General features: G+C 40.7%; 1 protein-coding gene and 1 pseudogene across 3 annotated transcripts in view; both read left to right on the plus strand.

Moving 5' to 3' along the window:
• LOC147035654 (uncharacterized) overlaps positions 1 to 25,392 on the plus strand; it is an 89,571-nt gene that overhangs the window by 55,641 nt on the left and 8,538 nt on the right. For 2 of the 3 annotated variants that reach the window (XM_085846009.1, XM_085846015.1), the window contains exon 1: positions 14,405 to 14,558. In XM_085846009.1, coding sequence (XP_085702135.1) covers positions 14,438 to 14,558 — 121 coding nt within the window. In that variant the 5' untranslated portion in view covers positions 14,405 to 14,437. The other variant, XM_085846002.1, reaches the window with a different exon arrangement.
• LOC147035655 (uncharacterized) lies at positions 16,296 to 20,825 on the plus strand (annotated as a pseudogene).

The raw sequence follows: 25,392 nt of genomic DNA on the forward strand, positions 1-25,392 counted from the left end.
CGAGTATGTCTATAAAGTATGTGCAATTAGAATGTGAGTACTTCCATAAGTATGTACAATTAGAATGTGAGTACATCTATAAAATATGTGCAATTAGAAAGTGAGTATATCTATAAAGTATGTACAATTAGAATATGAGTATGTCTATAAAGTATGTGCAATTAGAATGTGAGTACTTCCATAAGTATGTACAATTAGAATGTGAGTACGTCTATAATGTATCTACAATTAGAATGTGAGTACGTCTATAAAGTATGTATAATTAGAATATGAGTACATCTATAAAGTTTGTGCAATTAGAATGTGAGTATGTCTATAAAGTATGTACAATTTGAATGAGTATGTCTGTAAAGTATGTATAATTAGAATATGAGTACGTCTATAAAGTTTGTGCAATTAGAATGTGAGTATGTCTATAAAGTATGTACAATTTGAATGAGTATGTCTGTAAAGTATGTACAATTAGAATGTGAGTGTCAATAAAGTATGTACAATTAGAATGTGAGTACGTCTATAATGTATGTACAATTATAATGTGAGTACGTCTATAAAGTTTGTGCATTTAGAATGTGAGTATGTCTATAAAGTATGTACAATTTGAATGAGTATGTCTAAAGTATGTACAATTAGAATGTGAGTGCGTCTATAAAGTATGCACAATTAGAATGTGAGTATATATCGATAAAGTATGTACAATTAGAATGTGAGTATGTCCATAAAGTATGTACAATTAGAATGTGCGTACATCTCTAAAGTATGGCAATTAGAATGTGAGTATGTCTATAAAGTTTGTGCAAGTAGAATGTGAGTAGGTCTATAAAGTTTGTGCAATTAGAATGTGAGTATGTCAAAAAGTATGTACAATTTGAATGTGTGTCTGTCTATTAAGTATGTACAATTCGAATGTGAGTATGTCTCTATAGTATGTACAAGTAGAATGTGAGTACGTCCATAAGTATGTACAATTGGAATGTGAGTACGTCTCTAATGTATGTACAATTAGAATGTGAGTATGTCTATAAAGTATGTACAATTAGAATGTGAGTAAGTCTATATAAAGTATGTACAATTAGAATGTGTGTGTCTATAAAGTATGTACAATTAGAATGTGAGTACGTCTATAAAGTATGTATTATTAGAATATGAGTATGTCTATGTAGTATGTACAAGTAGAATGTGAGTTATGTCCATAAGAATGTACAATTAGAATGTGAGTACGTCTATAATGTATGTACAATTAGAATGTGAGTGACGTCCATAAGTATGTACAATTAGAATGAGTATGTTTATAAAGTGTGTATAATTAGAATGAGTATGTCTTTTAAGTATGTACAATTAGAATGTGAGTACGTTGATAAAGTATGTACAATTAGAATGAGTATGTCTGTAAAGTATGTACAATTAGAATGTGAGTGTGTCTATGAAGAATGTACAATTAGAATGTGAGTATGTCTTTAAAGTATGTACAATTAGAATGAGTATGTCTGTAAAGTATGTACAATTAGAATGTGAGTGTGTCTATGAAGAATGTACAATTAGAATATGAGTATGCCTATAAAGTATGTACAATTAGAATGTGAGTATGTCTATAAAGTATCTGCAATTAAAACATGAGTATGTCCATAAAGTATGCACAATTCAAATGTGAGTATGGTACGTCTTTAAAGTATGTACTATAAATCCACACAAAACAAGTCCGAGCAAGGGTATGCAATCTTTTATTGCTCACTCGAGTTCGGGTTTTGCAGTCAGTTGATCATTGAACTTGTTAAAATGACTCGATCAGTAGCCTGAAAACGAAGGCAACTATTTTTGCAGCACTTGTTTGTGGTATTGTAAACGATTTAAGTAAGGCATTGATTGATTTAAATGTGTTTAAAAGTGTCATTTTTTATAGCTGGTGGTTACTGTGCTCCAAACAAGCCTCTTTTCTAATCCAATGTGCAGGTCATGGTGCAGCGACACCACTCGGAAACAGGACAGCAAATCACTGAGGAATGTGTCGGAGCCCTCCATTGCCAGGTTCGACAATCGCAGGACGATCTTGAAGGTGGCATGGGCAAGGAGCAGGTAAGATTCAGAATGGGCACGGAGCCATGTGTGGAATCATAGGCCTGCAGACGTCCTTATCTGTCTCTCCCTCGCCTATCGCGCAGCACCGTCCAGCCATGTTGCGCGATCTTTGCTGTCGTGTAATTTTCAGAAACGGCAGGACCTTTTTCATCCCACGTTCATCCTTTCAGCTTTGTCACTTTGAATATTTTCTACTTTCAGTGGCATGTATTTGAACTATCCGGAAAAAGGCCTGGCAGATTGTTATCTGAGCACAATCTAATTACCTGGAACCTGGAGCATAGGGATGGGACATAAAGCTCCCTTTCATGATCACATTTTGAAACTAACTGTCTTTACAGTCATCAAAGACCACGTTCTTCAATGCGCCCAGATTTTACCTTTCTTCTTGATCCCAGATATGTAGCGCTTTCAATTAAACGTGGCGTGCACGTGCTAAGTGTCCAACGAACATCCGAGAATTGTCTCCAGAAGAAGACCCTGAGTGTTGGCCCCTGCTGTGCATCTTAAATAATCTAGTGATTGTTCTTCACAGTAATAACAGAGAGACAAAAGCTTTCTCCGCCCTGGCAGAATGAAAGAGGTCTGCTGATATCACTACTCGGGCCTGCTCGCAGCGCCCGCTGCCTTTGTAATTCTGCATGAATGTGGTGCACCCCGTCTTTTATTTTGCATCTCCACAGGCTTGCTGTCCTAAAACCTATCCTTAACATGCTCTGTCATAGCTTAACGGTAGACCACATGTCAGCATCAAACGAAGATCACAGAGTTTGAAAGATACAGCTTTAAATGGCAGCTTCGTTCTTGTGATGACTTTCTTCAACACTTTTATGACGACTGCTCTGTGAATCTCTTTGTCTTTTTTCATTGTCTTTTTTAATTTTTATTTTTCCTTTCTGTTTTTTCCCGTCCTTATGATTCCAAAGTGCTGTCAAGCAAACCTCAAAGGCAGATTGTAAGACTGGTTGTTGTTTGCAGAGCTCCCTGGAACATGGTTGCAAAAACATTTGCTATTATTATTCCCAGAAACATGGCAAATAATTTGCTTGACATGCCTGCGATGATCACCGAACGTCTTGTGTTGAAAAATTTGCCTCTCCTCAACCCCAATTTTTCCCTCTTTTTGTCTTTTCTGGTTTTTATTTGTAGACTATTGTTTCACAAATTGCATCAAAAGTGTCTACTAAACCAAATTAGTGGCTTCAATGATAGGCAGAGCACCCAAACCACTGAGAATGAGATAAAAGTATTTTCTTTTTTAAAATTCGAATTGATTGTTCTCGTGACCCGGCCATTGTTGAATTTTTTTTTGGAGTGGAGCTGACCAGACCTTGTCCACAAAATTGGCCAAAAAGCAGCTCAAAACTACCATTTTGGTTGCAAATTATCATGATTGCATTATTTCCTCCGTCACCGAAGGTGGAAGGAGGTTATGTATTCACCCCTGTCTCTCTGTTTGTTTGTTTGTCTGTGTTGTGTGCATGATATCTCAAAAAGTTGTGAACGGATTTGGATGAAATTTGGTGGGCAGGTTGGGTGTAACAAGGACGAACTGAATAAACTATGGTGAAGATCCAAAAAATTTGGAACTTCACCAAATTTTCTTTTTTTCTTTTTAACTTCACCAAAGTTGAATAAAACTTCACTAAACTACGAGAATTTTTTAAGTGATTCTTCACCATTGAGCGATAGGGCCAAAACCGATATGTAGCACGATGTCTCAAAACATTGTGGATGGAGCCGGACAAAACTTGGTCGACACGTTGGGCTGTGACAAGGACGATTTGATTCGATTTTGGTGAAAATCCAATCCATTTTGGTGAACAGGCATTGCGTGGCTGAGGTATGCGCTCTACCGAGTGCCCTTCTAGTTACTTATTGATCGGTGCATGTATTTACACATGCCGACTACGATGATGTTTGAATGCATGATGTTCTCCTTTCGACACACAAATGCATGTTACAATTGTCTGAATGGCCAGGCACGAGGCCAGCAGTTATGTGTCAGATCTAGAGTTGTGTGTAAGATGTTTAACAACCCACCCTCCCCACCCCCCCCCCCCTCCCCAACTCTGGACAACTCTATTGGTACCACCAGATTAAGCACTTCAAAACCTGTATTAGAGAGAGAGAAAGAGAGAGAGAAAGAGAAAGAGAGAGAGCGAGACGAGCACACACAGACACACACAGACACACACACAGACACACACAGACACACACAGACACACACAGACAGACACACACAGACAGACACACACAGACACACACACAGACACACACAATCAGTTTTAGTTATGACATCACTTCCTGCTCGTATAGTTTCTAGCACAGTGTGGTATTTGAGTGTTCTCATGCCAAGTTCAAAATTCACGATTAAAATATACATCAGGGAAAGAAGTGGAATCATCTTGTTACCCTCGCCAGAGGAAAGGCTATTGCATTTGGGTTTGTTTGTTAGTTGCAAAATCGAAGATTTTTCAGGTATATTGGTTGGTCGATTTTATTATTCTGTCTGTCTGTCTGTCTGTCTGTTTCTTGTCTACAGGTTACAATTTTAAAGCGATCTTCACAAAACTTCACCAGATGGTAGAGTTTGTCATAAGGAAGGAGCCTTTTCTTTTTGAGGTCAAAAAGTCAAAAGGTCAACATCGGCCAAAGGTCAACAACTTAGGTGAGGATGGGCACGGAGCCATGGGCACTAAAATGGGCACTAAAATCACCAATTCTCATCCATTTTAATTGAAATTTGAAGAGGATTTATAGTTTAGGTCACTGAATTCAACTAGCCAATTATCTTTGAGGTCAACATGGACCAAAAGGTCAACATACGCTCATGGTCAACAACTTAGGTGGTATTTCTAAAATCCTCAATTTTCACCCCCATTGACTTAAAATTTGAAGAGGATTTGCACATCACGTCACTGAATTCAACCACCAATTCTTTTTGAGGTCCACTTTGGCCAAACAGTCAACAAAAGGTGAGAATGGGCACTAAAATCTTCAATTCTCATCCAATTTAATTGAAATTTGAAGAGGATTTATATTTCACGTCACTGAATTCAACTTGCCAATTGTCTTTGAGGTCAACATTGACCAAAAGGTCAACCTATGCTCATGGTCAACAACTGAGGTGGTATTTCGAAAATCCTCAATTTTCACCCACATTGACTTAAAATTTGAAGAGGATTTGCACATCACGTCACTGAATTCAACCACCAATTCTTGTTGAGGTCCACTGTGGCCAAAAGGTCAACATAGGTCAAATTTTTTAAATTGTCAATTTTCATCCGATTCACTTGAAATTTGAAGAGGAGTTGCATATTTCGTCATTGAATTCAACCACCAATTATTTTTAAGCTCACATTTGTTTTATGGATTTTACAAGTATTGTGCGCTGTACAACGTCTTCTGGTTTGTTTGTTTGTTTGTCCGCGCAGAACTTCAGTGTTTTCTCTGCATTCGCTTGTTGGATTGAGATGAAATTTTCACCATTGGAGTGACTACTCATGTCCAATGTTTTAATGAAAATTATGACGTCATAGGTCACATGGTGTGGTGGCCCAATGGAAAAACTTTGGACATCTGTATCTCTGAAACCACACCAAGGAAAGAATTGAAACATGGCACATGGCAAGCACTCATCAAGGGGAATGTGATTTTTTTTTGAAGACGTCATAGGTGCCTTCCTTATGACGTCATAATTGCATATGTAGAGCACTACATCCGATGAGTATGAAAATTTTTGAAGGTCATCGAGGGATAAATTGGTTCACAGGAAAAAAAAATTGATGAAATCATAGGTCACGTGGTTTGACAGCCACTTTTTTTAACGTTCAAAAATCTTTTCCTCTGAAATTGCTCAACAGATCGAGGCAAAACTTTACACGTATGACCGCCGATCCATGAGGAACAAAACGTTCACACATATGACATCATAGGTCACATGGTTTGGCAGCCATATTGGATTTACCCTAAAACCTATAAAAAATCTTCTCCGGAACGGCTCGACAGATCGAGAGGAAACTTCAGAAAAATGTTCCCCAAACATTGGGGATACTAAGGTATTCACGATAAATAGATAAGTCACATGGTATGGCAGCCATATTGGATTGAGCAAAAATATTTTTAAAATTCTTTCTCTTGAACTGCTTCATCAATTGATGTGAAACTTCACAATTATGATCTAGTAGTGATGGGGAATATACGTTTTAAATTTCAACCTGATTGGTCTCATGGTCTGGCAGTGAGGATTGCTTAAGTTTTTTTTGATCTGGGTTCTTTTTAAATTATATTTTGAATGAGCCTCATTTGGCTGTGCCTGGATTGGTTTGAGGATAGAGGAGAAGCAGCTGAAATGCGAATCCTATCCAGGTTCCTCCTGATGACTTCATCTTTGCTTTTTGCTTGTTTGGGTTCCTTCTGATGACTCCAATGCAGGACTTGTACCTATTTGGTCTTCCACTTGATTTGAATTGAATTTATTTTAATCCCATTCTGAATTAAATTGAATAATAATAAACGTCATGGGTCAGGATCAGGTGTCTGATCAAAGCGGCGTTGCATCAAAGCGGGACATCTTGGTACCCGGTCATCACTGCCAGCAGTTATAAAGTGGCAGTTCTAGTTGTGTCTCTTCTTAATTACGTAACACACGAGGACACAAACACCACTCAAAATACACCACACAAAACAAGTCCTGGCAAAGGTCTGCAATCTTTGATTGCTCTTTTTCTTGTTTTTCTAGAAGTTTTCCCGAAGAGCTTTACATCCTGCCGAAAGGCATTACTGCAGCGTCGTTTGCGCGGTTATCTTTTTCATTTCCTTCTCATACAAGGGGGAAAAAACAAGCTCATGCACACACAAGTGAGATTTGAAATTTGCTAATGCATAAGAAAAGCTCCTTGTTGATACGAAAAAAAGAATTACTTGCTGTATAGAGCCCTGCAAAGCTCTTCCCTGAGCCATCATCTGTCAGGGCCAAAAGTTTGCCATTAATGCATCTATAATACATAAACAGTCCCTAATCCAGCTCAAGGGATGGCATCACACACACCAGAAAACTTCATGTTGAAATTACATAACAGCCTGGAACATTTTGGTGACTTCCAGAATTCTTTTTTTAATATGGAAGAAAGGTGCTCCTGAAAGAGCTTGAATAAAGAATATAAAGACAAGTATGTAAATTAACGCAAAGCAACAACAGCAGCGGTAAACTGGTGTGCATAATAACAAGGCATCTGGGAATGACAACGGCAGCCATGCCAACGGAAGGCAAAATAATAACATGCAAATTTCAAGCAAATAGCGAATAAGTTTATGAACAGAAAACAGAAGATGTGGAGAGGCCAAGGGATTAGAAAAAGTCAACGAGAAAGGAGATACAGCAGTCTTCATTCGTATGCAGCAGATGCTGTGGGGTAGCATTATTGGCTGCAGGTGTGGTTGTGCCACTGATGCATTGCTCCTTGTAGGTTAAGGCATGGATTTGTAATTTGTTCAGGGTGCTAGGGATAGCTCGCCTACTCTTCGCAAAGGGCACCGTGGAATATTTAATGTCCACCAACAAATGCCGACAGATGGGACGCTTAGTTTAAGTCCATCCGACGGATGACACACCCATTGAGGAATCCCACTGCCTACGAAACACTGGGACGACAATTTAAAGCTGGGTCAGGATTCAAACCCAGGCTGGACAGCTTAGAGGTGAATGTGCGTACATCCAAGCCATCATGGGAGTCCAATAAAGCAATGGAGCTCCGTGTGCGTGGTGAAAATATTTGCAAGTCTGGATGCAAGTCAGGTTCATTCGATTGGTGATCAAAGATGATGAAGTCAAGGTCCCTACCCACCCTTTTTGCAATCACACATTACTCTCTGCAGTACATGGATCCTTCTGTTCCATGAAGGTTGAGAATTCCTCGTTAATTTTGGTACCTCCTCCACAACCTGACCTGCTGGCATTGGTACTATCATCCTTGAGAAATTTGCTTCGTCCCTTTGCTCTCATCACTCTTCTCTGGTTCCTAAGGGTTCCAAGATTTATCCACCCAACCATAGGCTGGCCAGCCTTCTCACCAGCATAAGCAAAGTGATGGAATGTATCATTCCTGCAGACCTCAGACATTATCTCTTTTCTAACTCACGAAATCTCTAATCATCATTCTCCCATGGACATTTTAACCCAACAATGGATGATTGTGCAAAATCTCTAACAAGAGACCAGGGACATCTCGATGGAAATCTCTGGAGCTTTCAATACTATTTATCCTCCAGCCTTACTTTCCAAACTGTTTGCTAATGGTAATGGAGGGGCCCTCCTGGAATGGTTTTCAGATTCTCCCTGTGAGCAGAAACAACAGGGGGCTCTTTATGGCATTCTGTCTCATGATTCACTCTTGAAGCTTATGTCCTGCAATGTAGTGTTTTGGGACCTTCTTAGTCAACATCAATATCCTCTCCATTTCCCTGGAAAATCCTTTGAAATATTTTGCTGATGACTCCATTTTGTGCAGAAGTGTACCATGTTTCAAAGTGGCAGGCCACGGCAACATCCTTCATTGCAAATCTGGAAATAAAATAGGTCATTGTCAGCTACTTGGACCATGCACTGGTATTTCAACAAAGGAAAATCACAGGCTTCCACTTTGTCCTTCTGCAAGAATCAGCTTTTGGACCCTCCAGTTTACTTTACTCACCAACCCCTGGAAGAGATGCAGTTTCTGGAGCTTCTCGGCCTTACCACCGATCACAACCTGTCTTGGGTGGACCATATCCCCAAACTACCCTCCAAGGATAGCCGAAGCCTCAGTATTCTCTGCCAAGCGAAGCCATTCTGATGCACTCAGAACTCATTGCAGTATCTGAGGCCTTCATCCGAAGGATCATGAAAGGTCCCCACTCTCAGCTGGTGCAGCTGCTTTCCATCTTGCTCCCCCGGAGGCGTTCAAGTTCAACCCTCCCTGTATTATTGACATCTCTTGGAAGGAGGCCGAGTCCCAAGGTATGCTTCTCGCCCCACAACAGTAAGGTTGGTGGACTCTGTTTTCCATCGCCTCGTTTCTGAACTTGCTCCTCCACCCCTTTGTCCCTTCATCCTCCACCATCATTCCCAGGTCACATGTGTTCTTTCAGAATCCCACAGCTGGTTACCCTCTCTAATTCCAAGCTGAACTCTCTCCTGCCTTCCTTCATCCCTCTATTCTCTCTGCTGTGGAATTGACTTTCTGTGTCTGTTATCTTGTTCCCCTCTCTCCAGTCCTTTAAGAGTGCTGTCCTTCATCTCCTCGTGCTTTCTTCCATACCCCATCCCCCCCCCCCCCGCTCTCTTCCACACTCACTGACCCCCCTCCTGCCCCTTTCCTTTTGTGCTGCTCATCCACTCATGTGGTCTCCCTTTTCCCCTTTGATACTCTATCAGTCTGTAAACTTGCTTCCCTCTGTCATTTAGCTCTTAGACGAGCAGTAGAAGCGGAGAGCCCAAAGTTCCAAGATGATCAAGAAAAGGATGAACTTAAAGAGACCATTTCTACAAAGCTGTATCTGAATGTTTCCTTCCCTCCACAGCAGATCTCAAAACTGGAAGGATATTTGTGACCCCGATCCCACACATGCAAACGGAACAGCGCTGAGTCCTGCAATGAAATGAATTGCAGATCAATCGGCCCTGACTCTGTCTGCCACATAGCATTTGAATGTCTGGCAGCGTTAATGCCATGCCCTGGAGATCATTGCTCAGCATGGTGAAATATATAACTGTCAGATATTGCTGTGGAGGTCAAAATGTCAGTGGACCTCCAAAGCCAAAGCAAAGTATAAATTCAACAAGGAATCCACAAGTAGAAGTTATAGGAGTGGGGGATAGGGGTGGAGGTAACTTGATTGCGACAGTGCAATGTCATTTCGATCATATAACATACCTTTATGACAACAATGCCTGATAGTGGCTTAACGGTTAAGGCGGTTGGCTCAGGATCTTGGGTTCAAAACCCAGTTGTGACAAAATGGCACCAGATGGGTCGACAGAGCTTGTAATCTTTTTGAGGTCAGCAAAATGAGGTATGAGATCAACTATAGTATCTGGTTACAGTAGTGATGCTTCCCCCCTCTCCCTACCCAAGTAGTAGTGCCTAGTGATAGATGAACATCCGCGTCACCTCCGACTTTGGCCAACACCTTACCTTACTTTACCATATGACAATATGATATATGTACAAGTATCTTTCCGTCTCTTTCTTATCTTCTTTTGGCATTGCTGAGATGAGAGTTGATATATATTATTGCAAACAATAACCTGATAGGAATTTAATTTGTTTAAAAATGACACACTCATCTTCTTTCTGCAGTACAAGGCTGCTAGGTAGTATCATTGGTTGAGGGCATGGCTTTGGCAATGATGCAATGCCCTCTGTAGGTTAGGGCAGCAATTTGTAATTTGTTCAGGATGCCGGCGATAGCTCAACTACTCTTCGCGAAAGACACCGTGGAATATTTAACATCTAACAACTGATGTCTGGCAGATGGGATGCCCAGTTTAACGTCCATCCGCAAGACTGCACACACATTGATGAATCACCCTGCCCGTGCAACACCGGGCAGGGATGACAGTTCATTGCTGGGCGGAGAAATGGCACACTGACCATTGGTGGGTGAGTGCGAGCTGGCATCGACTCTGCTTCGATTTTCCTGGGGGTTCCTTCCAGTCAATTTGTTGTGAGCACACTCTGGTGAACGTAAAGCAAGTTCGTTGTACATCCTTTAACCGTGTAGTTGAGACAGTTTTTCGAAACCCTAACTCTGGGAAGGGAAGAAAGAGGGCATTGGGTGGGGTTTGGGTGGGGGGGGGTTCACACTGATTTATTTCATGGTGTGTTATTATTGCACAATTTTTTTTTGGCAAGCCTTTATGTCCACAGGTAGCTTTATAACGTTGCTCTGCTCGGAAATAGCAAGCCGCTCCCAGCTGAGATAAAGGGATCTGCGGGACTAATTTGATGCCTTTGAAATCCTTTAATGCCCCCATTTGGCATCATTATGAAAGCGTTATTCATTTCGCTATTGGACGGAAATCAGAAGCATTGCTGGCCCTGTCAGCAGATACTTGTACTTTGGGGGCAGGCATGATAGCTTCACTCACCTTCAACTTCTCGTCGTAAATTGAGAAGGACCACAATCCGATGGAAAGGTTTATGAAGGTTGCAACTTTGATGTGGGAGGTTTTTTTTGGGGGGGGGCAGTGGGTGGACAACGTTGGCTTTCCTCCGTCTTTGTGAACTCTGCGGTTGATTTGTCGCAAATGTCTTATGAAGGAGGTAAGTTAGAACCGTTCAGGAAACTTTATTGAAATCCCGAGACTTCCTAAAGTGTTTTGTATGTACCTTTGAATGCGACGGTGTTTATTATTTGCTTTGAAGGTTCTACACGATGCGAACTGGATCATACTACAAGTTGCGAGCCTTTTCATGGCTGTCATTCGGTAATGTTCTAAATTTGCCATGAGTGCTGTAATTGCGAGCGCCGCTTTGAAGTGCCACATGCAAAACCTGGCGAGGCAGAGAAAACTCTCAGCAGTAGCCCATGTTGTCATCTTCTCCTGTGAACCTTCTGTTGGTTCTCCTTTCGGCTTGGCGAACTAGAACATTATCCAGTGACCTGAGGTTCAGCATGACGTGCGGTTTACGATTCGGTTTCTTTTCGCTCTTTCGGGTCCAAAAGCAGGCGTCTGATTGCCACAACCATAGAAGTTACTGAAGCTATAACATCATATCAGAGTGTCGATATAGAACATTTTACGAACTTTCGATGAAGTTGTGCTCATTGAATAAACGACTGTACCTTGCGCGTTTGGAACACCTGTGACCAGGTAGTGATGTCCATTTTTCCGTTATATCTTGCATGGCAACACTGAGTTGAGAGGTTGGATGGACCAATTGTTGTTTGTTGTTGTTTTGTTTTAATGCGCACTGAATGCATCACCTTTTGTCGTGATTTCCTTGCAGTTTAACTTATTTACCTGTCTATGCTCAAGTGAGTACACGAAGCAGCAATAACGTGAGTACCTGCGCACAGACAAAATCGGTGCCATGACTTGGAACCCGCTTTGGCAACCAAACGAGACAAAAGGTGAAATTAATCAAAGAAAGCCGTCTGTGGACAAACAGTGAAAGATGGGAGTGATCGGGAAACATAAATGATTCCAGGAAATATAGCCTTGGAACACAGCAGTGAGTCTGGATGGCTGTTGTGAAGCGCTGTGCTGCCAGATCTTGTGCCAGTGGAGCATTCAGAGGTTTGTATTGAAACAGAGTTTCTCATTACCATGAGTTGGCATAGTTCTTCTTCTCTGTTGGTGTACTTTGTGCTATTTTGGTATTGCGAGATAAATATTGCGTTTCAGACATTGTGACTTCCACTATGACTGATTCTGATGTACCATACTCTGTTACAGAGAGCCGGTGCTGCCGAAGCAGTTTCTTGGCAAGGCGTTGTACGAAGTGGTTTGCCATTACCTTCCCAGCAGTAGTTGGGGCAGGAATTTGGAATTTGTAGAGGGTGCTAGCTATTGCTCATATACTCTTTGAGAAGGACTCCGTTGGATCCTCAGCATCCACTAACTAATGCCGGCAGACAAGACACCCAGTTTAATGTCCATCCAAGGAACATGTTGACGAATCGCGCTGCCTGTGAATCATTGGGATGACAGTTTACGGTCATAATTTATCTCACCTGCCTATGTGGTCAGCTGAAGGTGTAGTTTTGAGTCGATTATGTTCACCAACCAGGTCTAACATTTGGGCAAGAATCTGTAATTTGTTCAGGATGTCAGAGAGAACGATATACTCGTCTTTGAGAAAGACACCGTGGGATCTTTAACATCCACCAGCTTGCAAGCTCGCAGTTAGGACACCCAATTTAACATTCATCTGATAGACGGAGCACCTTGTGATGGAATGCACTGGCTGTAAAACACCAAACTGAGAGTTTATCATTGGGTCAGGAATCGAACCCAGACTCGACAGATCAGAACCATCTTGTCGAATAACACCATCAGATATACGACGCTCTGTCGCAGTAAATATCGAGTTTGCCTGTTATTCGGTGTTCCCATCTGAACCGGCTTTCTTTCAATATCTATATATTACTAAAACTTTCATCTTGTATGTATGTATGTATATATGTATGTATGTATGTATGTATGTTTCCCAAATACAGCCAAAACGGTACACAATAGTGCAAAAATTTGGGGGCCACCTTATTCACCATTCTCCTGCGGTGTGCAGTATAAAGTTTCGTTCAAATCAGGCAATGAAAAAAAATTATTAAAAAATCAATTCCCGATTCAGTCAAGTACTCTTCGGGAGAATTTGATCAATGTAAACAACCTCAGCGGTATAGTTCGCTGGAGCTATCTTTTTTTCTTTCTTGAAATGATTTTTTTTCATCAACCGTTGTCACAACGGGAACCCAGCGGGTTCAAGGGTCGTCTAGTCCACATTAAAACTTAAGTCTTCTCAATATAACATAAATTGGAAAAGTATTCTCTTCAATTCAACCTGCAGTAAAACTTCAGCCAAAACTTTCTTTTCAATGCAGATCAGAATTTATCTATTTATTACGTATTCAAGTATGGCTGAAATTTTCACCACCCTTCTCTCCGTCTGTACATAATAAATAGATTGCCCCCTTGGGAGATGTGTTGGGAATTCTAACCCTTGGGAAAATAAAGCTTAATTGAAAAAAATTAATTACTTCATGAAGAAACATGTTTCCTTGAGCATTGTATAATTATTTAACAAGCTTGCTTTCAGAAAACAATATACATGTCTGAAGCACACATATGTAACTCATAAGTTTACAATCCTATCACTTTAAATGAAGGAAGGGAATTAATTATTTTTTGTACTGCCCACCTACCCGGCGAAATTCCAAATTACTACCCGAAAGGTCATGGCCCTGCATCGTTGGCCCAGCTCATCAATGATGCAACCAGCAATGCTGAAATCCAAAATTCCACCCAAATATGCATTCGCCAAATAAGTACTCTTTATCACAATCTTCCATGTCCAGGTAATCTTGTCAGGTCGTTGTTAGAAAGTGTTCATTCTTCCCAACATTTGTTTGGGCAAATATTTTGACTGTTAGAAAGTTCAAATTGTTGTTCATTTACTGGTGTTTTTGCTTACACTGACATGGAGAGGGATTACTGAAGCATCGTATCGCAACAGCATGTCCATGTGTGATCTTTTTCAGAGTGGGGAGAAACAATGGGCTGAGAACAAGGATGAGCTTCTCACCAACAACCAAGAGCTGACCAACAAAGTGCAGGTAAAAATATTTTCCCTCGCATATTTTTGCGTTGTGGTTGTACATGTGTGCGTGTTACTCTACGACAGGACTGTGTGAAGGTCGTGCACAAAATGACCTTTCAGCTGTCTCCTCTGCGTTTGATCTGCGACCCGACGATGACCTGTCGGATCGGTGCTTCGCAGGTAGGGTACTACATCGCAAAGTGCTCCATCCTGAGTTGTGCTGACATTAGGTGGTGGACTTTAAAGATCCCATAGCGTCTTTCGTGAAGAGTTGGTGGGATATTATCGATACCCTGAACAAATCACAAATCCCTGCTCAAATCACCTTCAAAAAAAATAATTAAGAATACCTTGCCATCTGGCTCGTGTATGACATATCAAAGGCTTTCCTTGGCATACCCGACAAGAAGGGAATTGTTAACCCCGCCCACCGAAGGTGGATGGTGGTTATGTTTTCACCCCGCTCTGTTTGTCAGTCTGTTTGTTTGTGTGCAGGATATCTCAAAAAGTTGTGGACGGATTCGGATGAAATTTGGACGAATCGATTTGATTTTGGTGAAGATCCGACTCCAGAGTCAGACGGACGCATACGCTCTACCGAGCACCCTTGTCGTTGATGTAGTAATCACATTCAATTTACTGGGTTAGTCCATTGGTAAGAACCATCACAGTCACCTTAGAAGCCTTTATTTTATCTCTACGGGACGTGCCTCCCATCGCTTCCCTGATCAAGGGTTTAAATCACAAGACAGCATGTTGTAGTTAACAGACATATTTCATTTTCTATCTGTGAGTGTCAATGACAATGTAAAATTGTTGTGGTTGGTGTTTTTGCTTGTGCGCTACCTCCATGTATTTTTATATTTTTTTATATTACTTCGAGAAGTGTTGCTATAATATATAATTTTGTTTAATCCTACCATGTCCTTCTAAAGGGTTCCTGCTGTGGTAGAAACAATTCCCCCCCGTTCTATTCCCCCATCCCATGATCTTTATCTCCGTCTGCCAAAATTGGGAATATGCAATTGGGAAAAGCAGCCACCCCACCACCTAAAAACTTCATGTCCCCCCTTTCTGCCTCCCTCCTGACACCATCGTCTCAATGCTTTCCCCTCACCACACCCCAAAAATCCTTCCCCCACACCCAACACACTCAAACCTTCCCTCACACCCTTCACACTAAAACATTCCCTATACCTCTCACACTCAAACATGGACAGATTTCTGTGACTCCATGGGACTGACACAATCTGTGAACTTTTCAAACCAGATTTCTCCCACTGGCAAATTCTCCCTTCTGGACTTGGTGATGACCAACTTTCCCATAAATGTCTCCTGCTCTTCCTCTGCTCCTTCTGGTTCATATGATCACATGCTTGTGAAAGTCAACACATCTGGCTATTCTCAGAGAGCTGCCTTAACGCCAGTGAGTCTGGCATTTCACTCAAGCAGAGTGGCAGGGACAGCAAGCAACCATCTCTTTTCAGGACTGGTCTTTCATTTCTACTGCACCTGATGTTAACTCAGCCGAGTCAAGTGGCTTTGTGACATAATTGTTACAGACTGGATGCAAGCACCAAATTTTCTGTGCATACCCTCTGGGTAATGGCTATCAAATTTTGAGTAGGAGCCCATCCAAAATATTAACCCTTTCATGGCTAAGTACACATTCAATATTTTGATATTGGTAGTACTCATTATTTCCATCTCTGATGCTACTTTTATTGTTAATTTGTATTTTGTTATGTTAATTTGTATTTTATTACAACTGGGATGTTATTCATGTTGTATAGGTCTTAATGAGTAATAAGAATTCAATATTTAGAATAACTATGAGAAGTAAATTATAGAACAGGGGTTCTACGTGGTTGTGATAAATTGAAAGTGAAACTGTTTTTTTTTTTTTGCAGTCTATCAGAAAATGGAAGTAGACTGGAACCGCTGCATTATTTGCAAGAAGATTACTGAAGAACCTCTTAGGTGCCCATTACAAAGCCCCGGTGCGAGCAGTGACACGGCAGTGAGACCTTATCAGACATTTCTCGACAATGTCAAGCAGTTCAGAGAGATTGGCATGCTACCAACAGAACTTTTCTTTGGACAGGAAGAAACTGCTGATGGTTTCGCTACTCATTCTGCTTCTTGGCACAAATCCTGCAACCTTAAATACAATAATACAAAATTATCCAAAGCCAGAAAGAAGAGGGAGGCTAACCCAGAACCTGATGAACAACGTCTGAGAAAGCGGCAAGCAGTTGATGTTCAATTAGTCTGTATCTTCTGTGACAAAGGTTGTGAAGCTGGTGACTTAAGTCAGTTATTAACTTTTGAAGCAAACAACAATATCAAACAAATGGCGACGGAACTTAAAGATAGTGTACTACTGTACTTGTCTCAAGAATAACCGGTGGTGATCTCATAGCCATTGAAGCAAAATATCACCTCAACTGCCTCGTCAATTTGAGAAATAGATATCGGTCTCAACTGCGAAAACAGAATAGAGAGCCAGAGGATTTAAATAAGAAGGTCAACGAGAGTCGTGTATTTGTGGAAGTGATTAGTTACATAGAAAAAGCAGTTAACCATGGAACCCTTCTCTTCAAGCTATCCGAACTTCATACTTTGTACCTAGAAAGATTGAAGGGCTTCGACATTGTTAAGACTGTGAATAGAACCAGACTAAAAGATCAGCTGCTGAAACACTTCACTGAAGCTCAAGAGCAACAAGATGGAAGAAACACCATACTTATCTTCAAAAATGGAATGGCGAATATGCTACGAGAAGCCCTGAAGAAGAGAGATTTCTCAGTTGATGCTTTTGTGCCAGCAAAGGCAGCAAAAATAATCCGTGATGACATTTTCAACCAACAGCCATTCCACTTTGAAGGAAGTTTCCATCCCAAGTGTCAAGAAGACTCGATACCTTCGAGCCTGAAATCATTCATTTCTCAGGTGTTCAATGGTACTAACCTGAAGAATCAAGATAAGCAAGACTCACAAGCCTGTCTCACCGTAGGACAAGTTATTGTGTACAACACTAAGAAAAGGTCAACACAGTCAGACGTTATGACAAGACATAGCCTCAAACGAGAACCTCCACTTCCAATTTACATTGGTCTAAATATCCATACTCTTACAAGATGTAAGAAACTTTTCCAACAACTGTATCAGTTTGGTATCAGTATATCATATGATAGAGTAATGGACTGGAAGACTGTATAGCTTCTTCAGTGAGCCAACATTATAAAGCGGAAGGTGTAGTTGCTCCATCTTGTCTTCGGAAGGGATTGTTTACTGTTGGAGCTCTCGACAATATAGATCATAATCTCTCGTCCACTACAGCTTCAAGTTCTTTTCACGGTACAGGAATCAGTCTGTTCCAGTTCCCTTCCAATGAGAACTTGGGTATTACAAGGTCATCCCCTAGCTTTGTTGATGTGTCAAAGAAGCATTATCTTCCAGACGACTATGCTATAGTACCAGCCGTATCAATATCGACATCCAATGTCCTGGTGCCCCCAAGTGATGTTCCACATTATCCAAGTCGTTTGAATGATGAATTGGTCCAGGAAGCTTACTGGAAGAACCATGTATTGAACGTTATCAAGGACAATTGTGATGAAAGAAGTGATGGTGTTGCATGGGCTGCCTTCCATGCTTCCCAGAAGCACAGTGATGATTGCTTACCTGCCTTATCTGCACTGTTAACTATCTTCTATGAAAAGTCGTCAACTCCAGCAATGATAAAACATGGTATGGATATACAGAGGAAGGCAATCGACCATTTGAATCCAGGACAAATACCAGTTACAATGTTCGATCAGCTGCTGTATGCTTTGGCAAAGTTTGTTCAGTGGAAATGGCCATTAACCCATGGAGAGAAGACGTATGTTGTAATGCTTGGCGGATTACGTACAGAGATGGTGTTGTGGAAAACCATGGGTGATCTATTAGAAGGTTCTGGATGGACATCATGTCTTGCTGAATCCGAAATAGCATCAGCTGGTAGAGCAGACTCAATGCTGAAAGCTGCCCACCTTACTCGAACACGACACGCCCACCAAGTCACACTCGCTACTCTTCATATCCTACAGCAAGAGGCTTTCTCCCTCTCCAGACAATCTCGTGACAATGACACCTACACTGCCTGGTTAAAACACATGGTTGAGAAGAGCCCAACTTTCATGTTTTGGGATCTTATAATTCTGTACGAAACCCTCATTCTCGTATTTGTCCGTGCTCACAGAGAAAATAACTTTCCGTGATATGTTGAGGTCTTGGAACAGTTAGCACCATTGTTCTTTGCTCTAGATCACACCAATTATGCCAGATGGCTGCCAATACATATCAAAGACATGAAGTCACTGCCAACTACCATTCGAGACGAATTCGAAAAGGAAGGAAACTGGGTCATTTCCAAGACATCCAACAAGTTCTCCTCAATACCCTTCGATCAGGCGCATGAGCAGGAAAATCGATATGTTAAGAGCTCAGGTGGTTGCATGGGACTAACAGAAAATCCAAGTGGTTTCCGAAGATGGATGTTGTCAGGACCTGAATTGTCAAGGCTTCAGAGGCTATTTGAAGATGAATATCTGAGGGACGATGATGAGGAAGACCCCAATAATTTCCTTAATCACGAACAGGGACCTGCCACACAGAGAACGTTTAAGAAACATGTTACAGCGCTCACAGAAACAATACAGAAAATGGGGAATCCCTTCCTAGATGACTTTGAGGAGTTGGTGACACTTGACAGTAGGAACTGTGCAGAAAAATCAGTAGTCGATGGCCTGAAAAGACTAGAGGAAACAGGAAAGAGACAGTATGAGCAGTATGTCCAGGATGTCATAGTACACAGAAGTTCCAACGTCATGAACCCGATAAAGAAGAACAGCCGTCCTCTTTTCAAGAGACCACAACACAAGGTTACAACGACACAAGGAAAGAAGATTAAGGTTCTTCAAAACAATGTTGAGCTGTTTGGCCAATTATATATATTGATGCAAAGTCGCAGTAGTGACTTAGATGAATTCTTCTACCATGAAGTACAATCATACCCACCATCTTTGTCAGACTTTGGAAAGCTTCACTTACTGAGTAACAAATCAGATCTACTAAAGTCTATGGAGATTACAGACACAGCTGACAGGCCCCAGATCTATGACTGCAAGGTCTTGGATGGTGCTGCTATTGTCCACAGTCTGTCAACCAGCGAATGGTAACATTCGATGAATTTGCAGACAAAGTCTTCATTCCACACATTCAAAGACATCTCCAAGCGTGTAAACAGCTTGACCTTGTTTAGGACAGCTACATTCCTGATAGTCAAAAGAATTCCACTCGAGAGAAGCGGGGAAAGGGACTGCATCGAAAGGTGTCTGGACATGTGAGGTTACCCGGGAACTGGAAAGATTTTCTGCAAGATGAGAACAACAAGGAGGAGCTCTTTCGGTTCTTGACTGGTAAAGTCTCTCAAGATGCTTGCCCTCTTGGTAAAGTCATGTACATCACCAGTGGATCCTCAGTTGTGTTCACCACAACAGAAGTTGTGATGGGATATTGTAATCAAGAAGAAGCCGACACCAGGATGATGGTTCATGTACTGCATGCACTGAATCATGGCTGTGTAACAGTGGCGGTTCGTATGGTGGACACAGATGTTGTAGTCATTATTCTTGGCACACTGCACCATTTCCTAGCTGTTCAACCTTCAGTCAAAATACGGGTAGAGTTTGGAATGGGCAAGAACTACAGAGAGTTCGATATATACAACCTATCTGACAACCTTGGTATGGATAAATCTCGTGCTTTGCCTGTTTTCCATGCGTTAACAAGCTGTGATACTACGTCTGCCCTGAAAGGAAATGTGAAGTTGTCTGCATGGCAAGCTTGGCAAGCCTACAGTGATGTCACTGATGTCCTTATCCGGTTCGCTGACAATCCCTTCCAGCTGATAGATGAAGAATCCGATGACTTTCGTAGTATAGAACAGTTTGTTGTTATTCTCTATGATCGAACAAGTGTGTCCAGTAGTATCAACGAAATAAGAAAAGACCATTTATGTAAGAGAAAAATTTCAATGGAAAGGCTACCACCAACTCAGAATGCCACAACACGTAAAACGTGCCATTTATCAAACTGGTATCTGGACAACAAGCACCCTCACAAACCAATCACTACCTTCTCCAAGTGACTTTGGATGTATTAAAGAATCATAAGCTTGGGATCCTCGATGGCTAACAGTTCCTGAAGTGTCAGTTGCCTGTCAGGAATTAATTCGATGTTCTTGTAAAACAGACTGTACTCGCTGTAAATGTGGACAGGCTAGCCTTGACTGCTCTCCTTTGTGCAAATGCAATTGTCATAAATCAACAAATTGATTTGCACATTTTTGGTATGTGAATTCTGTGGCTATCTCACACTGATATTGTGTAAGTGTATTTTGTGCCTCTCAGGCTTGTATATCTGGGGCTTGGTACAACAAGGGCCGATGTGCATTTTTTACATTTTGGGGTTTATTCCCTAAAAGTACTTAGTTTGAGATATATATATATATATATATATATATAAAATTTATGGCAGAATAAAACACACGTTGGCCTCATGTATCGTATCCTGCTGTGCAATACACCTTAGTCATTCTAGCACCAGAAAATATAACTAAACCTAAGTACTTTTCGGGAATAAACCCAAAAATGGAAAAAATGCACATAGGCCCTTCTTGTACAAATCCCCATATATATATATATATATATATATATATATATATATATATATATATATATATATATATATATATATATATATATATATATATATATATATATATATATATATATATATATATATATATATATATATATATATATATATATATATATATATATATATATATATATATATATATATATATATATATATATATATATATATATATATATATATATATATATATATATATATATATATATATATATATATATATATATATATATATATATATATATATATATATATATATATATATTTATATATATATATATATATATATATATATATATATATATATATATATATATATATATATATATATATATATATATATATATATATATATATATATACCGGGTGTCGTGGCGTGCGCCTGTAATCCGGTTACTCAGAGGCTTGGGTTGGAGGATCGCTTGAGGACGGGAGCTCTGTGCTGGGCCGCGCTATGAAAGGGTGTAGAGCAGCCCAGAATCATGGCGAAACCCAATCCTTATCCCTGTGTCGTAAGAGGCGACCAGGGTTGCGTCAGGAAGGGCATCTGGCGTAAAACCTATGCCAAATCAGTATGCAGATCATAACGGATGATCCGCTGTGGCGACCCCTAACGGGAGCAGCCGAAAGACGAAATATATATATATATGTATGTATATATATGTATGTATATATATGTATGTATATATATATATATATATATATATATATATATATATATATATATATATATATATATGTAAGTATATGTATGTATATATATATATATATATATATATATATATATATATATATATATATATATATATATATATATATATATATATATATATATGTAGACCAGATACATATTTTGACATATTGAATGAAGAAAAACTTTGCAGCTTTTCACAAGAAATGTTTTGACTGTTAAACTTGGGGTAGATTTTGATAGACGGTAAATTCTGATGTATTACACAATACCTCCGAATATTTCGTCTGGGCTCCTTGCCTAATTTTGAATGGTTTGATATATCAAACATCCATACCAAGTTTGGTGCTTGTATCCGCTTTGTAACGATTGACTCAAAATATGCCGATAAGCCACCAGACTAGCCTGGGAATTCTTCCACAGAAACCTTCTCTCTCTCCCATGCACAGATTCATCCCATCTCATCTTCAATTATCCTACCATTCTTGGCACTCAACGTGTGGCACTCAACATAATCCTTTAATCTCTTCTCCCTGTCAAGGCTGCAGTGCCCCAAGGCAGTGTTCTGGGCCAGTCCTATTCCTCATCTTCATCAGTGATCTCTCTTTCTCTCTGGAAAATCCTCTTTATCGATTTGCTGATAATTCCACCCTCTGCCGTGACATCCCTCATCCTTCAGATAGGCGGGCTGCAGCTTCTTCTCTCTCTTCAAACCTTGAAAAAATTACAAGCTGGTCACACACTTGGAATATATCTTTCAATCCAAAAAATGTCTCTCTCTCTCTCTCTCTATCTCTATCTCTATCTCTATCTCTATCTCTATCTCTATCTCTGTCTCTGTCTCTGTCTCTGTCTCTGTCTCTGTCTCTGTCTCTGTCTCTGTCTCTGTCTCTGTCTCTGTCTCTGTCTCTTTCTCTATCTCTTTCTCTTTCTCTTTCTCTTTCTCTATCTCTTTCTCTTTCTCTTCTCTCTCTCTCTCTCTCTCTCTCTCTCTCTCTCTCTCTCTCTCTCTCTCTCTCTCTCTCTCTCTCTCTCTCTCTATCTCTGTCTCTCTCTTTCTCTGTCTTTATCTTTCTCTGTCTCTCTTTCTCTTTCTCTCTGTCTCTTTCTCTTTCTCTTTCCCTCTCTCTGTCTCTATCTCTTTCTCTATCTCTTTCTTTATCTCTTTCTCTATCTCTCTCTCTTTCTCTCTCTCTCTCTCTCTCTCTCTCTCTCTCTCTCTCTCTCTCTCTCTCTCTCTCTCTCTCTCTCTCTCTCTCTCTCTCTCTCTCTCTCTCTCTCTCCCCGAAAGAACCATCTGGCAACCCTCCCCCACCTCCCCTCCCCCCATATACTTTCTTAACAATTTTTGAGTAAGTCACTCATTCAAACTCCTGGGTCTTACTATCAGCCATGATCTTTCTTAAGCAAACAACACTTCAAGGTTGGCCTCCAAAGCCAGCCACCAACTGGGCATCTTCCGTCAAACAAAGTCTTTCCTTGACACACCTGATGCTGTGGAAACCAAGGCCTTCAGGATCATTGGAATCTCCCACAATGAAGCAGAGTCCATGGGCTTATCACTTCACCATCGCAGACAGGTCGGTGGTGTCCCTGCGCTCTACCACCTCCTTTCTGGTCTTGCACCCTCCGCACTTTCCGTGCTTTGTCCCGCCAAGGTTTCTGCAGGGCTCACACTGTCCACCATCAACCTTGTTTTGGTAAAACTACCTAAATCCTGGATTTACTGCTCACCTCCACTCATGTGTTCCTCTTTTTTTTTTCTCCGCCTGTGGAATCAACTTCCACATCATCTTCAATCTCATTCTTCCCTCCAGATCTTCAAGACAGCTGTTCACCAGCATCTCAGATCACACCGAATCAAAAGCCATGATCTTTTCTATTCTCCCTTCTGGACCCCCGTTAACCCCGTACAAATCCCTCCTAATTTTCCAGTTTTTCCTCAAAAGAGTTTCCTTCCCCATACATGCGTGTTTTGTGTCCCGTTTTTGTCTGCTATGTCCTGATCCATTCAGTGTGGTCATTCTTCCATGAGCCTCGACGATGTAAACAAATTTAAAAAACGATTTATGCTCGGAGGTCTCTCGATTTTTGCATGCGACTCTGGTGGGTTAAGCCAGTTTGAAGGGATACCAGACATCACTTTTCCTTCAGAGCATATTCTGAGTCATGGTGTGAATTCAATCTGCTGGAATACTTTCGTACTCTGATGTAACCAGGTAGTGTAGCTGATTTTAAGTGCAAGCTGTTCTGGCGATACGATCTATTATGGTCTTTCCTCTTCCCTTGTGTACACCAATGACAGTAAGAAATCTGATTAATGATGTGTTGCAGATGCCTCCACTGCAAGCTCGAAGAAGGAAGTATTGTACATCACAGCCATCGACCTCGCGGTCAGCAATCAATTCTTGATTCTGTACTTGCATTTCTTTCTGGCATGAGCATTGGCCAGATCTCTCTTCATTGGCACCGTCAGTTCTGGAAGAATGACATATTCTTTGTCGTTCCATCGTGGATCATCATATCTGGCCTCGTGGCAGTTTCAGCTGGAATGGCACTCGGTGAAGCGCATACCTCTGCCAGGATGTATGGTGAAGGCGAAGACCCAATGGTGAAGAATCACTTTTCAAAAATTCTGGTATCCAGATCTGGATCTTCACCAAAATCAAATCAATTCGTCATTATCTGTTTGTAAAACTCTAAAAAGGTCAAATTAAAAAGGATTGTTGAGGGTGGCTGCCCCCAAAAAAGGTAAAAAGGTCCATAAAAAAGTGAAACCCTAATTCACAAAGCACAACCTGTCCACCAAGTTTCGTATGAATCCGTCCTTAACTTTTTGAGATATCCTGCTCACAGCCAGACAAGCAGACCTTGTTTGTCGGCAGACAGAGGTGAAAACATAACCTCCGTCCACCTAGGTGGCAGAGGTAATTATTTGTGAAGGAAACGCTATTGCCCAGGTCAAAAAACCAGTAAAGACCAGTAGCTTACTGGTCAACTGGTACCAGTTGAAAACCAGTAGCCAACTGGTACCAGTAAAGCCAGTTGGTTTCTTACTGGTTTTAATATGGAAATTGGAATAGAGTGATATATTACCAGTTGAAATACAATTGTATTTAACTAACTGGTATCAACTGGGACCAGTACATTGTAACTGGTATCAACTGGGAGACCAGTACATCGCAACTGGTATCAACTGGGACCAGTACATTGCAACTGGTATCAACTGGAACCAGTAAGACTTTAACTGGTACAAATATGAGCTACTGGTTTTTTCAACTGGGAAATTGGAATTCTGACTGAATTTAACTGGTACCAGTTGAAACCAATAGAGACCAGTTAAAGACCAATTAGAACCAATAGAGACCAGTTGAAAATGTGTACTGGTTTTAACTGGTTTTTCGACCTGGGTGGTCTGTGTCATCGCTAAGACTGTGCAGTCATTGGCTCTATCCAAAATATTACCTTACTTATTTCTCGAGTGTGTGCTGGTTTCTTCCAAACAACATCCCTGCTTGCATGGAAGGAAACTGTTGACACCAAGACTGGTGTTTGATA

This window comes from Eptatretus burgeri, chromosome 1, assembly GCF_056783735.1.
Source record: "Eptatretus burgeri isolate ZD-2024b chromosome 1, Ebu_testis_v1, whole genome shotgun sequence".
Lineage (NCBI taxonomy): Eukaryota > Metazoa > Chordata > Myxini > Myxiniformes > Myxinidae > Eptatretus > Eptatretus burgeri.